Genomic DNA, 14,168 nt, shown 5'->3' on the forward strand with positions numbered 1-14,168 from the left:
ATCGACTGGTTAGCACACCCAGAAGTGCAATCCCCAGTTGCAGATTAGCAGAATACAGCTTTGCTGGGGTGAATTGGAGGAGGGCAGCTAAACAAAACAAAACAAAACAAAACAACCAGGCCAGGGAGAGATACTTATCAAGCAACGAGAATCCTAATGTGATATGTGAAATGATGCACTACTGAGCATACAAACTATATCGTGGTTGCTTCTGTCTTTGCTACCGGATTACTGGGGGTGTCCTTTTGGTGAAATAATGATCCATGATGTCAGCAGTGGTCAGTAGGCCACTAGGCAGTATTCAGAGCCTGGTTGGCACAAGGGTCTTGAACCCCCTCCACCACTGGGCCCTCAGAGTGAGAACCGGGCGGCAGAGACGAGGCTAGAATAAAGAACACATTCCGTGTCCACCATGTCACCTCACCATGGGATGGGGAATGTGCTTGTTCTCAGTTGGGCCATCTGGGGGCCAACGAGAGGACAAGAGAAGGGTACAGCCCAACCCTAGGGTACACCCTGAAGCACAGAACAGTGATTCAGCAAATCCCTGAGTTTTGTGCATGCTCTGCGTAGATCACTGGAACTGGTCATGGAGGTCCATGCACACTCTGTAGGGTAGAGCCTTCCAGCAAGGGGACTTCTCTATCCATTCTCTTCCTGCCTATTCCCTCCAGAGGCTCAGTGCAGGGCTGCGCTTTACCGGCACTCAGCCCACATGCTCTGCCCACATTTTGGGAAGCCTACTCACTGGTCTGCCATATTTACATCCTGTGAGCTGTGGAGGCACGCCCAGTCCTCATTTACAAACCCTGGAACCACAGGACCATTCCGGGGGTTCCAGCACCAAGGAGCTTGACTTGAAGCTTGAAGGTCCTTATATGATACCCTGGGCCCTAGGAGAGCCTACACTCAGGGCCCCCAAGATGCACCAGAGGGCTGAATCAAGAAACATTCCAGTGTGGCCTAACAGGCCACACGGGGCGGCCTTGGCTGGGGGCTGATGTGGGCTCCCATCTTTACTTGGAAGCCAGCAGTATCCTACGTTTGTTCAAGAGTCAGTAGCCAAGGACATCTCTTGTCAATGACAACTGGAAAAGTGAACATGGTAGATCATGATAGATAGGTAGGCAGATACACAAGGAGGAGGATGGACAGACAGATGGATGAATGAATACCGAAGCAGACAGACAGACATAAAGGATAACTCATGGGGGCAGAAGAGACAGACCTGTATTAACACTGGGGAAGTTGGAAACCAATTGTTTTTAAACCACTTTAAGCAAAAAAATAAAAAAATAAAAAATAAATAAACCACTTTAAGCATAAGAGTCACCTGGAAAACTTAGGTCCCACTCCTCAGAGAGCCTGATTCAGTAGATCTGGGCTAATAGGATTTGACATCTCAAACACACACTGGGTACTTGTACTGAAGCTGGTGCAGGAACCACCCTTTGAAAAAGCCTGCTTGAAACCGTAACCCAACAAATGTTCTCCAAGGGGTACAAACTGACCAAGGTCAAGGCCAAGATCAAAACTGCATAGCACCCCTTCTTTTCGCTGAGGCCTGGTCCAGGGTGTTTTGGTGATGTGACCAAAGGTAGTGAGCACTCTTGGCACTCAATCCTCCAGCCCCACAGGACAGGACAGCTCCCCTTCCCACCTGCAGCCAGCCCATGTGCCCTCCTTTCCAGAGTTCCTTGGCAGAGGGCATCTGGTTGGATGGAGGCCCATCTCCAATGTGGAGGGCACCAGGCCTCAAGCAGTGCAGGGCTTCCCCCTGGGGACCTCACAGGCAAAGTCATCATTAGTGCTAGGCCTGTCCAAGCCAAGTGGTGTCTCTACAGCCTTCTGTGACCAGCCAGCTTCTCTTGGCTCTATTTTTAGTTTGTCTACAGTGACTGTGAAGGATTTCTGGAGCACCACTCCCAAGAAGCCCAGGGACATGCTCCTTCTGTCAGCGGAAAATGTTGGGCACCTGCCTCAGTGTCCTCACAGGCTCCTGCAGGGTCCTCCTCTAAGGAGAGAACCAGGGCAAGGTGCCAACCCACCATGACTCTAAACATGGCGCCCATCCCGTTCCTTTAAAGGCCCATGCAACTCCAGAGGAGTCCACTTCCTCTCCTGCTTCCCATCTTCCCTTTTCCCTGACAAGACCGGAGAGCATTTTCCCAGAAAGGTGATCCCAGCTACCCAAGAAAGAGGCTAACACCAAGCCTTGCTCCATCCTCCATTAGGGCCCAATGGCCATTCTCCCTTCAATCAAATTCAACTCATCAGTTACTGCAGTTAGTGATTCCAGGTCCCCATTACCTGCTACAACCCATAGGACCAAGGGCCTCCCCTACAATGGACTCCTCCTTGCTGGTGTCTCAGGGCACAGCAGGTGCTATTGGCAGCAAGGAGGGTAAAGATGGTTGAGACACTCAGGCTGGGATGGAAGTCTGCAATAATGCAACACCCCAACACCCAAGGTCATAGTACTGTTTATGGGACACACTAGAGACCACACATGCCAGTGAACTGGATGCCACCCACAGGACTGCCGGAGCCACTCCTCAGAAGCCCAGACATGGTGTTCTTGGGACGTGAGGGGTCACTGGTGCTATGACTGAGGAAGTGGACAATTCCCCCTCATTTGCTGGGCTCAGCTCAAATTCACCATGGCTGGGACTGAACTCCCCACCCTTCCCTCATTTCCTTATACCAAATACCCTGAAGCCATAAGGTTAACTCAATCTGTGGCTTCCTGCCCATCCATCAGGCATGCCAGCTCACCCATTCTTCCTTCCAGTGTCTCATGCCTCCTGCTCACTTGTCTGCTTCCATCAGTACCATGCTTAGCCCCTCAAATCCTAACCTCTGGATATCTGCAGGGCATTTGGGTTGGTCCCCTTGCCATCAGCCCTCTTTCCATGGAGCCACTTTGTGCGCTGCCCCCAGGCTAAGTCTCCTGATGTTGCTTTCATCACCTTTAACTATTTCTTAGTTTGGATTCTCCCCAAGACAGCGAGACGGTGAGTCAGATTCAGCACCTTATCCTAGGGAGTTGGGGCAAGCAAGGCAGGAAAGCCAGATGAACCAGTAAGGGTACGTTAAGGAATGGACCACCAGTGTGGATGACTGTACCTGGACACTGCTGGGACCCTCCGGGGCTTCCTCTGGAACACATGGCCCCTGGGGAATGGGAAGGCTGGGGTGCCCTCCCACCCACATCCCTCAGCCAAGGACTGAGCCAAGTCCCAATCCTGCACTCCCACCCAGCCTGCACTGTGGCTGAGGAAACTGCCTCCATCCAAGAGGAGTCCTTGGAGAAACAGAGGGACAAGCTGTGGCAGGGAGTGGAGCTGTCCAGCAGGGCTCCATGGGCTCTGGGTGAGCCACGGGTGAGCGGGGCAGGCCCCCCACCCCATCCACGGCAGCTCCTCAGCGCCTTCAGGAGGAGGTCCTCACTCCCTCTGGCTGCCTTCTGGGTAGAGCTGCCAGATAAGACGCAGGACGCCCAGTTCAATTGGGATTTCAGGTAACAGTGGATGATTTTATAGTATAAGTTTATCCCAAATGATGCATGAGACACCCATATACTAAAAACTGAAATCCTAATTTAACTGATCATTAAGTATTTTTATTTGCTAAACTTGGTAACCTTACTTCAGAGTCCTCCTTGACCGGGCCTCCATCCATTTCTGCGTACCCTGATTCTTGAACCGTTTCTTGTAGGGGAAGGGGCCCTTGGGCTCTTTGCTGTACCTGAAAGCAGTCATCCAACTCCCAACTCATGGAGGTGTTCAGGTTGGCTCCCTGATGGGAGTAACCCAGGCTTCTCACATGTGTCTCTGCTCTGCCCACCACCTCTGGGTCTGATGTCTCTCCCAACATGCCAGTCTGCTGTCATCTGACCCACTTTCCCCTCTAAAAGCACTGGTCATCTGATGCCCTTGGGTCATGTACTAGCATTTGTCTGAATGCCAGTCTCTCACCTAGCTAGAGTCTAACTAGAGTCCAGAGTCTAACTCTAGAGGCTCTCACCTAGCCCAACACAGTCAGCAACAGGCAATTACTAGATGGTCACTGAGAAGACCCCCTGGTCCCACCAGCAAACACAAACCCTATGAGGAGGGAGGCAGAGCCACTCCCTTGCACCCCTAGATCTCACTACCAATCAGAGTACTAGACACATGTTGTGGGATAATTGAGTGAACAGCACTTTCGGTAAAGGATGGGTCATGCCAGAAGTTTGTTTTAAGCAGCCAAAATCACATCCAACAGCAAGAGGGGTGGTCAGTGTATTCCAACTACACTATGGCCTTTCTACTCTCACAGCATGGCCTCTTACTCCTTTTCTGGGTTCTGGATTTTGTCTCACACTAACCACTAACACCACTGCTGCAGGGGCTCCCCACACACACCCCACGCGGCATCTGGAACCGGCCTCGCCACTCCACCTCAGTACCATATGGCCTGCCACCAGGCGGTGTCACTTTCTTTTCTCTAGATCTCTCCTTCTAAAACCAGTTGCTCTGATGTCACCATGATAGCCATACATATATATATAATACTTTAAATTTCCAAGAATTTTCCCATGACTTATTTTAGTTTGACATCCCCATGAGGTAGGCAAAGCAAATTCTTATCTCTGACAAATGGGAGAAACCAAGTGAAGGGCTCGCTCAAGCGATCAGCGTTCCTGGTATATTATGCCTAATTTTACATGTACAATATGGCTTAAAAATGTCTGTTATGTTAATTATCTTAGCAACGTAAACAAAAACAACTCATTCTAAAATAGAATGCTCATTCTTGCATACTTGGGTCACCACCCTGGTAGCCACACAGCAGCTGGTTACCTGCATCCTGAGCTCCCCCGTGAAAGGGAGGGCTGGCTAACCCCTCATCTTCAGGCTGAGACCTTCTTTACCCAAACGTGTGCACACATGGAAGGCAAAGGAGCTGCGACCAATAAACACGGAAGCAAAGCACCTAATGGGGTCTGCAGTGGGAAGTGAACAGGCAGGCAGCACCACCCCAGTCCTGCCCAGTTTGCCCAGTCTGCAGCAGCTTTCAGAGAGAGGGATCCACTGTGCACTCCCACCCCGTGCCCAGGCCGGAGAACAAACAAAATCACATTCTTCATGGATTCCTCTACTCTTTGTGTGTGTGTGTGTGTGTGTGTGTGCATCTGCATGTACCTGTTTGGACAAACATTCACTGGGTGGTGGTGGGGGCCAGGGGCTTGACCCAGTTGGGGGTCTCCTTAGGGCCCAAGTAAGGGCTGCGCCGCACGTCCTCCCACCTGACTTGCTCGTAGGGAGGCCGGGAGGCCGGAGAAGGCCACCACCGGCTGCTCGGGTTGGAAAACCCCAGGGTGGGCGCACGACCCCGCCCGGCGCTCCCTCGCGACGGACAAAGTAGCCGCGGACCGATCGATGCCACCAAAGTCCAGGCAGGGCTGCCGGCGTGGCCGGGGCTGAAGTTCGCTGTAGCTCTGCACGCCTGGGGGAACCCCAAGTCCCCAAAAGCCCGAAATGTGCTTCCCGGGGGCCGGGGGGTGGTCAGAGCAGCCCCGGGCCCCGGGCCCCGGGCGCAGGCACACTCGGAGAGGAATCCGAGGGGAGAAAGGCCCATTTGGGGGCGCAGCTACGTAGCCACACACGCACACAGCTACACACACACACCGCGCGCTGTCCCCGCCCACCGCCCCTCCCCTGCGTCCCCGGCAGCCGCGCGGCTCCACCTCTCCCGAGCGCAGTCCACACCGTCCTTTTTCAACAAAACAACACTACGCACCGCCCCCAGCACCCGCACCGGGCGGGATTCGGGGCTACGCCCAGCCCGCCCCAGCCCGCCCCAGCCGCGCCCCGCGCCCCCGCCCCCGCCGCAGGCGCCGCCGCTCGCCGAGCCCCGGCCGCGCGCATCTGGGCCGGGAGACGCAGCCCGGGCTCCGCGGCCCACCCGACCCCGCGCCGCCACCCACCCCCGAGCGCCCCAAGTGACAGGAGGGGCCCGCTTGGCGCGCGCGGGGCGTCCCGCCTTAACCGCTTCGGCGCCGGGGCGGGCGGCGGCGACGCGGGGGCGGGAGCGGGGACCGCGCTGCTCGCACTCACCGGGATGTGCACTCGCAGCGATCGCCGCTTCTGGCTCGGGGTTTTCTTCCCGCCGCTCCCGCCGGGGCTGGAAACATCTTTTTTCTTCTTGGTGTCCATGGCCGCGCTTCCCATAACTTTAACCAGAAGTTAATTCCGGGTGCCTCGTCCTGCAGTCGCGTCCTCTCCTTCCGCGCCCGGCCCCCGCGGCCGGCCTCGAGCCGCGCGCTCTCCGCGACCGTCCCCCCCCCCGAGGACACCGCGTGGGGACTTCCGCGGGGAGGGAAGGTGGCGCAGGTACCTCCGGCCGCCGCCGCCGCCGCCGGCAGGGATGGCGGGCGGCGTGAGCGCCGAGTTCACGTGTCCCCTTCCTCCTCACGGGCTCAGCGAGGCAGAACCAAAGCCAAAGGCGGTCCCGGCTCCGCTGTCCCTCCGGTTACGCGAGGCAGAGGTCTCCCGCTGGGTGACAAAGTTTTCTTCCTTTTGCAAAGCGAAGCCACATTTTCCCCCCTCTCAGCTCTCGGCTCCGCCCGCAGGCTCCCAGCGGTAACCTGAAAGGCAGGTGCAGGTAGAGACAGCGACCGCGAAGACGCCCCCCGTGCCCGCGCCCGCGCCGCAGCGGACAGTCTGGCGCGAGCCGACAGTTTGTGTGCACAGAGAATCCTCGGCCGCAGGGTGAACCAGCGGGAGCCTGGGACTCGGCCCGTCCCCCTTCTGGGCGCGGGGGGGGGGGAGGAGGAGGAGGAGGCGTCCCCGCGAACGCCCCGGCAGCTGGGCTCCGGCTCGGCTGCGCGCACGAGGGCTGGCGGCGGCTGGGCTCGCGGGGCCCGGCGGGCGGAGGGCGCGCCCGCTGCGGCCCGGGGACGGGAGCCGGCGGCCAGGGGCGGCGCGGCGCGGACGCAGGCTCGGCGAGCGCGGAGCGCCCGGAGGCCGCGTGCCCCGAACAGGAAGTGCACGGCGCGCGCCGCCCGCCCCCCCCCGGCCGCCCCCGGGTCGCCGGCCCCGCGGGCGGCGTCTCCCCCCCCTCCCTCCCTGCGGCCGCGGCGGCGCGGGACCCGCCGGGCGCGCCTGTCTGATGCATCCCGTGTCCCAGCGCCCCCGAAACGCGCCCGCGCCCTGCCCCGCCACCCCCGCAGCGGCGGAAGCCCCGGCCGGCGGGGCGACGCGCACTGACCCGCACTTGTTTCCGGGGCCCCCGCGGCCCCCGGGTCCGGCTCCGCCTGGCGTGCGGACTCCAGTGCGCCCCGGGGCGCGGTCGGTGTAGCTGGGGAGAGCAGCTTTCCACGGTCCCGCCTGCCCCCCGCCGCCACCCGGCTTCTCCCGGGTTCGCCGAGAGCTACGCAGTGACGGGCGGCTGGAGCCGGCGCAGCACCCGCCACCCGGCGCCGCGGGAAGCGTGGAGGTCGCGGGCCGCGGCGGGCGGCGGGCGGCGGCGGCGGCGGCGCGGAGAGGGCCGGCAGCCCCGGGCGAGGCCGCCACGTGCCGCCGCGTGGCCGCTCGGGCGCGGCCCGTTGCCGAGGGGCTTGGGTGGTGGCGTCCCCCTGCGAGCGCCCCAGGGTGCTGCGACCCCGGCTCCCTCCGGGCGGCCGGCAGCAGGGGGAATGCGCAGTGCAGACTCTCCTTTCCCGCCCTAGGTTCTGAGGACATAGTGACCCCGAAAGTCCCCGGAGCGCCCCGAATGCTGACGTCGGTGCCGCCTCTCCTCCTAAGCGGTAAATCAGGAAGGCCAGGGGAGAAGAGCGGGCCTTAACTCCTGCCCGGTGCGGAGACTTGAGGAGCCCCCTCCTCAGGGGGGAGGGGTTCGCCCGCCCTCGGGGTGGGCGGGGGAGGGGGAGACGACACTCCTCTGGTGGCGCCCCCCAGCCGGCCAGCCAGCTGGTTCCAAAGCAGCCAGTGGTTCCAGCCATCTTTCCTGTGCTCTTTCCAGTCCTCCTTCCATCATCTGGCGTGAAATCCCCTGCGGTCTAGGTGGTTCCTTTTCCTCCCCTGCTCTTCAGGCCAGAATGAAGCCAGACTGGAAAATCTTGGAGGACTCCTTGCTTGACATAAGTTTGAAATGCCCCGGGGCGGGGGAGGGGGGGGTGTGGGTTCAAAAATCAAGTGGACAACCTGGCCCTGCAAGGTGTGGAATTTCACACTTTGACCTTTTTCTGACTGGCTGGTGGGGGAGGGGGGACATGAGACTGCCCATTTAGGGCTCTTTATTTCCCTAAATGCTGGAAATACTGGTTAGCAGAAAAGGAGGGGGGGGGTTCTTTACCTATGCAACCGAGGGAACCCACCCTTACCCGCTCAGAATTCCTCCCCAAGTGTCACTTAAACTTCATCTCTTTAGCTTCCCATTTTTAATCCCTGTCACAGTAATAATAATTTTCCAGGGTGTGGAAATCACTCCGTTTGACTAGAACTGATTTGGGAAGGAAAGATGGAGAAGGTGGGAAGGAGGGAGTTGACAGGAAGGGAAGTCAGGAAGAGCCACTAGGGAGGGATTCAGAACCAGGTCACTGTCATTGTGTCATTGCTGGGGCTAAATGCCTTGCCTGGGGCCTGTCCTGGGTGATGGGCAGTGGTTAGCAGTTCTTATAATAGGTACTTTGTTGGTTGCTTGGTGTAAATACATCCGATCATTAATAAAATTGATTTGTTCTCTGTTTATTTTGTTGGAGTACAGACTTCAGTGCCCAGGGATCCGAAATTAAAGTGTTTTACCATCTTGCCTGCATTTTAAGTGCCTTTGTTGTTGTTGTTTTTCCATATGTGACTATTTCTGAGATCTGGGTGTTTCTTATAGACAGTGCCAAAAAGAAGCACACTAGTCTTTTTTTTTTTTCCTTTTGAGAAGATATTAAATTGATCATATATCTTCCAATCAGTGGAGTCTTAGAATTGAGTTTTTTGTAATTGATTTGCTTTGGGGGTGCCTTCTGAAACCCATGTTCCCCTCCACCTTGCCGCACACATGGTTATTTTAGCCAGTAGCTAAAAGTGGCTTGCCAAGAAACAGTGTCCATGTACTGACCCTTGCTACTGATTGTTTCTGAACGCACTAACCTATGACTTCTTTCTCAAAGATAACGCAATACGATCTGTTCAAAGCACAATATCAAAATTTAAAATAAAGATAAGCATTACTGAGTTTGCCTTCTGCCTGGCTCTCATATTTCCAAGGTCAACACCATTACTGATCCTGTCTTTATGAAAAATTCGGACTTTTTTTGGTATAAGACAAAGTGTTTATACACATAGAAGTTTATATAGATTATATATATAATAAGTTCTTGTATATAAGGTTTATATATAATTTATATAAACTTTGTGCATGAATATAAAGTTTATTGATGAATTTATATATGTTTGTAATGCACTATATATATGTAGTGAAGCCAGTGCACAGGATCTGAGTAAAGCAGGGGCTCTTAGGTCACGAAATATCTATGTGATCCTTTACATTTTCCAGTGCCCTGGCAGTTAGGCTAAGAATTGTAATTAATTCTGGCCGATGAAATGTGAATAGATTAAGTGTGTGTTATTTCTGGGCCAGGCAGTGAAGAGTTGGTATGTCTCCCTCACTTTTCCTCTGTTGCCGTGATCTTAGAGACCTTGTGTTCCAGACGGTGTCCAGGAAGAAAGGGTTGGACAACTGGCTTTGGACTTGATTGAGATGGGTAAAGTCACTGAGATTTTGATAGTTACTTGTGATCACAGCATAGCCTTGCCTATAAAAAATATTTGCATTGAAATATTACTTATCGTAATGACTGGGTTTTGGCACCCCCTTAAATTTCTACCCAGGGCAGGGCTGCATCCGCCTCCCTCTGATGTGGCCCTGTCCTTCGAATTGATGGAAGGATGAGAGATAGAGGCTGGCCAGAACTGTGGGGTGCTGTGGGAACCACCTTGAAGTCTCCATTTGTCCTGAGTGCTGCCACTGAACCAGTCACTTCCTCCCCCCTTCTGCGAGACAATCTTCTGAAGATTTCTGAGGCCTCTTTAACAAGGGGCTTGTATTTTGTCTTGATTATATATATTGTACATATTTGTTCATTTTATTCCTCCAGTAATCCCTTTTTTATTTAACTTTTCAGAAGTCTCATTGCACAATTAATTGAAAATTAAAAACAAGCAAACAAAAGATCTCTTCACCACCAATGATTTAGGACAGTGCTTCTAAGGGAAAGGGAGCTTCTTGAAGATGTTTCCATTGGGGCATCATTTGTCCAGGCTGGTACTAACGAGAGGTACCCATATACAGCACCTACTGTGTGCCAACACTGGGGTGTTTTATAGGCTTTAGTATCTCTACATGAGGAGACGTTATTAACCCCATTTCACATCACACTTGTGTTTGTGTCATTGTAGTTCCACAATTCTTTCTAATAAAATTCCCCAGAACAGTCAGAGACATTTTACAGAGGAGGGAAACTGAGACCAGCCGTCAGATACCACTTAACTTCTGTCCATTGATTTTAATTTGCAGGGCCCTCCGGAAAGAAACTAAAAAGTATGGCCCCTTCCGCTTTTAAAAGCTTTGTACAAGGCTAGCAATACTATTTAGGAAACTCCTTCAGGGTGACCTTGGACAGACATCAACATCTTAGCTGCGTGGGTCTGTATATTTAGGAAACCAGTCACTCCATTTTGGGTAGAAAGCACCTCTTGGAAAAATGGAACAGGGTCTGGGCTGAGGACGCTGTGAATGCTTTGCTAACTCATTAGAGACCAAGAGGAGAGGATGTTGTCATCCCATCATGAAAACCAGGGCTAAGGGTCACATTCAAATTTTTATTTTCCTTTAAACATGGGCACTGATTATGTAACCTTGTGAAAGCTTTTGCTCCCTGGTACAAATGAGGCTACTGTTATCAATCTAAGGGTAGTGGTGGAGGTGCACGCAGGAGCAGTGGGGAGGGCTGCTTTGGGGCAGCATCTCTCTCAACAGCCCTTTCCTGGGTCCCTTTTGATTTTTCAGGGGACCGCACAAGCTACCCCCTTTATCTGTGTTTCAGATCGCACTTCATCTGTAATGCCGGTTAACCATAGGTCATCCTGCCCATGCAATCCAACAAGTACTTTGGATTAAGATAAAGGTAAGCTCTGTGGCAATATTCTCCCAAAGGACAGACTTGCTGTTCACTCTTTTTCTCTAGAGAATAGGCTGGTGTCTTGACCGGCTTTGCCTAAACACACACTCAGCAGTTCTGAAGAATGACAGATTCAGCAAGCAGGGTATGTGTGACCCACAGCACTGTGTAGTAGAGAGGCGTCTGTTTGCTAAATAAAAGAATAGGTAATCCCAGCAATTATGTCCCCTTCTTCTACTAAGGGTAGCAGTCACGTAAACAGCATTAGTTGGGAATCAAGTCTTTGGTTCTGCCAATAGCTGCTTTCATAACTGCGTTACAGAGTTCCCATGTGACTTTTGTCCTGGAAATGTCCAGCATTTCCTCCCAGCCAGGGAGTGGGTTTGGGCTCCCTAGGCTGCAGAATTCCACTAAAGCTCTGTATATGTTGGTTCTCGACTTCCTCCTGAGCTTTGAACACGCTAGACGTGAACAGATTAACCCAGGGAAATTTGGAATTCCACTGTTAATCTGAATATGGCATGAACCTCTGCCATGACTGACCTCTGCTCTCACTCAACGTATCTGTTTAGGGCATGATAAAATAATGCGAATTAATTATAATAATTTCCTAAGCAAGCAAAATTTCTTTGGTGATTACACTAGCCCCAAAATGCATATACTGCATGTACAGATTTGAACATTAACTTGCACGAGGGAGTGCTTATCGGCACCACTGTTAACCATTTATTCATGTAACTTGCAGCTGACATCTAGAGCTGCTGGCCTCTAGAATGCTAGCTATGGTTTTTTAACAAGGCTCCAGAAAAAATACATTTACAGTGCCTGGGGATGGGCAGTGTTTGGAGAGTGGATCCAAATCCATTGTGTGTCCTGGATTTTCAAGTATGTTATAGACTTTGACCTCCTGACATCCACCCATCACTGCAGATGCAGTTTCCTTCCTGACTCTTGGGGAAAGCTGTGTCCCTCCTGGAGGGTCCTGGCATACCTGGAGTTAAACCCATGTACAAACTTGCCAGTGTCTATCCCTGTCCTTGAACCTTAGCACTTTATATCACAATTGATAAATGCCTATTTGGTACACAGACAGAGCCTACAAGATGCTCGGTTCCAGGGCTCTGACTGTGCAGGGAGGCTGTCAAGGATATAGTGATCTTTGACAACCCTCCTTATGCAGAGTGGGTCAGAAATGTATTTTGTAAAATGTTCCTAAATATAGCTCCAGGGATCCCTGGGTGGCGCAGCGGTTTGGCGCCTGCCTTTGGCCCAGGGCGCGATCCTGGAGACCCGGGATCGAATCCCACGTCGGGCTCCCAGTGCGTGGAGCCTGCTTCTCCCTCTGCCTGTGTCTCTGCTTCTCTCTCTGTGTGTGGACTATCATAAAAAAAATAATAATAAAATAAAATAAAATAAAATAAAATAAAATAAAATAAAATAAAATAAAATAAAGAATGAATGAATGAATGAATGAATAAATAAATAAAGCTCCAAAGAGTTGCATGAGGTCCTGGGAGAGAATGGAGAGAGAGAGAGAAACTCTGTGCCCCCATGAGCTTGCAAAAGGTCACTTCAAATCATTGCAACACCCCCAGTGCATCATTGTGCAAAAGGATTTACCTTGCTTTTCTTTTTTTTTTTTTTTCTTTCCCCACTCATTGTAGCATTTTATCCTCTAGGTGAAAAAATAAAGTATAATTACAAAGTTCATTGTTCTTTGACCAGCCTGAAAGAACATTTTCCTTTCATTGTAGCTTATTCACACATGATGGAAGAGGTTCCTGGAATCTCCTGGAGATGGATGCAGAGTTTCTCGGAGCAACCAGGAGGACCTTGTATGAAGCACGAGGTGGCATGTGGGGCTCGCTGTAAATATGAAGCCCTCGAAGAGACTCCATGCCCATGCTGGTCAGCATCGAGGCCAGCTACCTGGTCTTGTGGCTAGGATACAAACACAGCTGCTTCGGCCAGAGCTTTAAGAAGAATCTATATCTTAGTAGGATCGCTGGTTCCAAGTCCTTTTGTGATCTTTGCGGCCTTAAGAAACTGACAATTTGTTCTCCAAGAATGGAGATAGCTAGAGAATTGTGTCATTTTAACCACTCCCTCCTAAAAGACTGGTTTTTCAGCCTGTGTAGAGATTTGCTCTTTTGCCAGGGGGCAGGGGGAGTCATTTGCCTCTGCCCTTAGATCTGTTCTGTGTCCCGCCCTGCTCTGTGTTGCCCAGAAAAGCAGTCCCAGGATCTTTAGCCAACTGATCCCACTTGGTGTCCGGCCAGGTTTGGCCAGAGGGAGGCAGTGGTGGAGCCCAGAGTATGGGAGCAGGAGGGAGGCTGGGGGTTCTTCTTGACATTGGATTGGAAATCTGGGGACATGAGGGAGGTGGACAGCTCTGGGGGAGGATTCTAGGACAGGTCAGGAGGGCAGTGTGGCGGGGGGCGTGGCTGGAGGACAGGTGGGGATTTGTGGGAGTGAGATGGGATGGTATTGGGGAACGTCAGCCAGAAGAATGGCATGATCCAGCTTCCGTTTTGAAGGTTGGCCTGGTGGCTCTGTGAAGTAGAGTAAGAGGAAGGAACTGGCAGCTCAGTCAGGAGCTGTCACTGTCATCCCACCGAGACATCATGGCTTGGACAGGAGGGGAGAGGCAGGGTGGTGAGAAGTATACATACTTCTGGATGTATGTCAGAACTTGCTGAAAGATTGGGAATAGGGTCTGAGAGAAGGGAACGGGTAATGTATGGTCTGAGGTCTTGGCCTGAGAGGCTAGAATGATCCTGTTTCCTAGGAGGAGAGTCTCAGGGCTATGGGCAGTCTGCTCTGGGCTGTAGTAAGGCAGAGGTGCCTGTAGGGACCTAAGGGAAGATCCTCCAGCAACAGGGAGACATCTGGCTGGTGACATCGGCCCAGCTGGCATTTCAGGCCAGAAGCGGGAAGAGATTTGGAGGCATGAGCATAGACAGCAAAGAGGTCAGAACTGCACCCCTCAACCCCCCTCTACCAGTTC

General features: G+C 53.0%; 1 protein-coding gene and 1 long non-coding RNA gene across 19 annotated transcripts in view; one reads left to right on the forward strand and one right to left on the reverse strand.

Annotated features, from left to right (window-relative positions):
• The window catches only part of PRKAG2 (protein kinase AMP-activated non-catalytic subunit gamma 2), a 268,436-nt gene extending 261,040 nt beyond the window's left edge, over positions 1-7,396 (reverse strand). For 9 of the 15 annotated variants that reach the window (XR_012002508.1, XR_012002515.1, XR_012002511.1 and 6 more), the window contains exon 1: positions 6,102-6,362. Coding sequence is in view for 3 of the 15 variants with exons in the window: in XM_072763159.1 (XP_072619260.1) it covers positions 6,102-6,215 (114 nt within the window). In the remaining 12 variants the exon portion in view is untranslated. Of the gene's footprint in view, positions 1-5,290; positions 5,698-6,101; positions 6,734-7,254 lie in introns of those variants that run through there. The other 6 variants (XM_072763173.1, XM_072763168.1, XM_072763164.1 and 3 more) reach the window with 6 other exon arrangements.
• Positions 6,512-13,289, forward strand: LOC112916201 (uncharacterized). 4 transcript variants are annotated; one of them, XR_012002521.1, is made up of 6 exons: positions 6,512-6,648; positions 7,715-7,792; positions 8,008-9,745; positions 10,166-10,318; positions 11,087-11,167; positions 12,916-13,289. It is a non-coding gene; the product is annotated as an uncharacterized lncRNA (long non-coding RNA). The 4 variants fall into 4 exon arrangements; XR_012002520.1 differs by lacking the exon at positions 6,512-6,648 and adding an exon at positions 7,341-7,476; XR_012002519.1 differs by lacking the exon at positions 6,512-6,648 and adding an exon at positions 7,348-7,482.
• The last annotated feature ends 879 nt before the right edge of the window (positions 13,290-14,168 follow it).

This window comes from Vulpes vulpes, chromosome 7 (genome assembly GCF_048418805.1).
Source record: "Vulpes vulpes isolate BD-2025 chromosome 7, VulVul3, whole genome shotgun sequence".
Lineage (NCBI taxonomy): Eukaryota > Metazoa > Chordata > Mammalia > Carnivora > Canidae > Vulpes > Vulpes vulpes.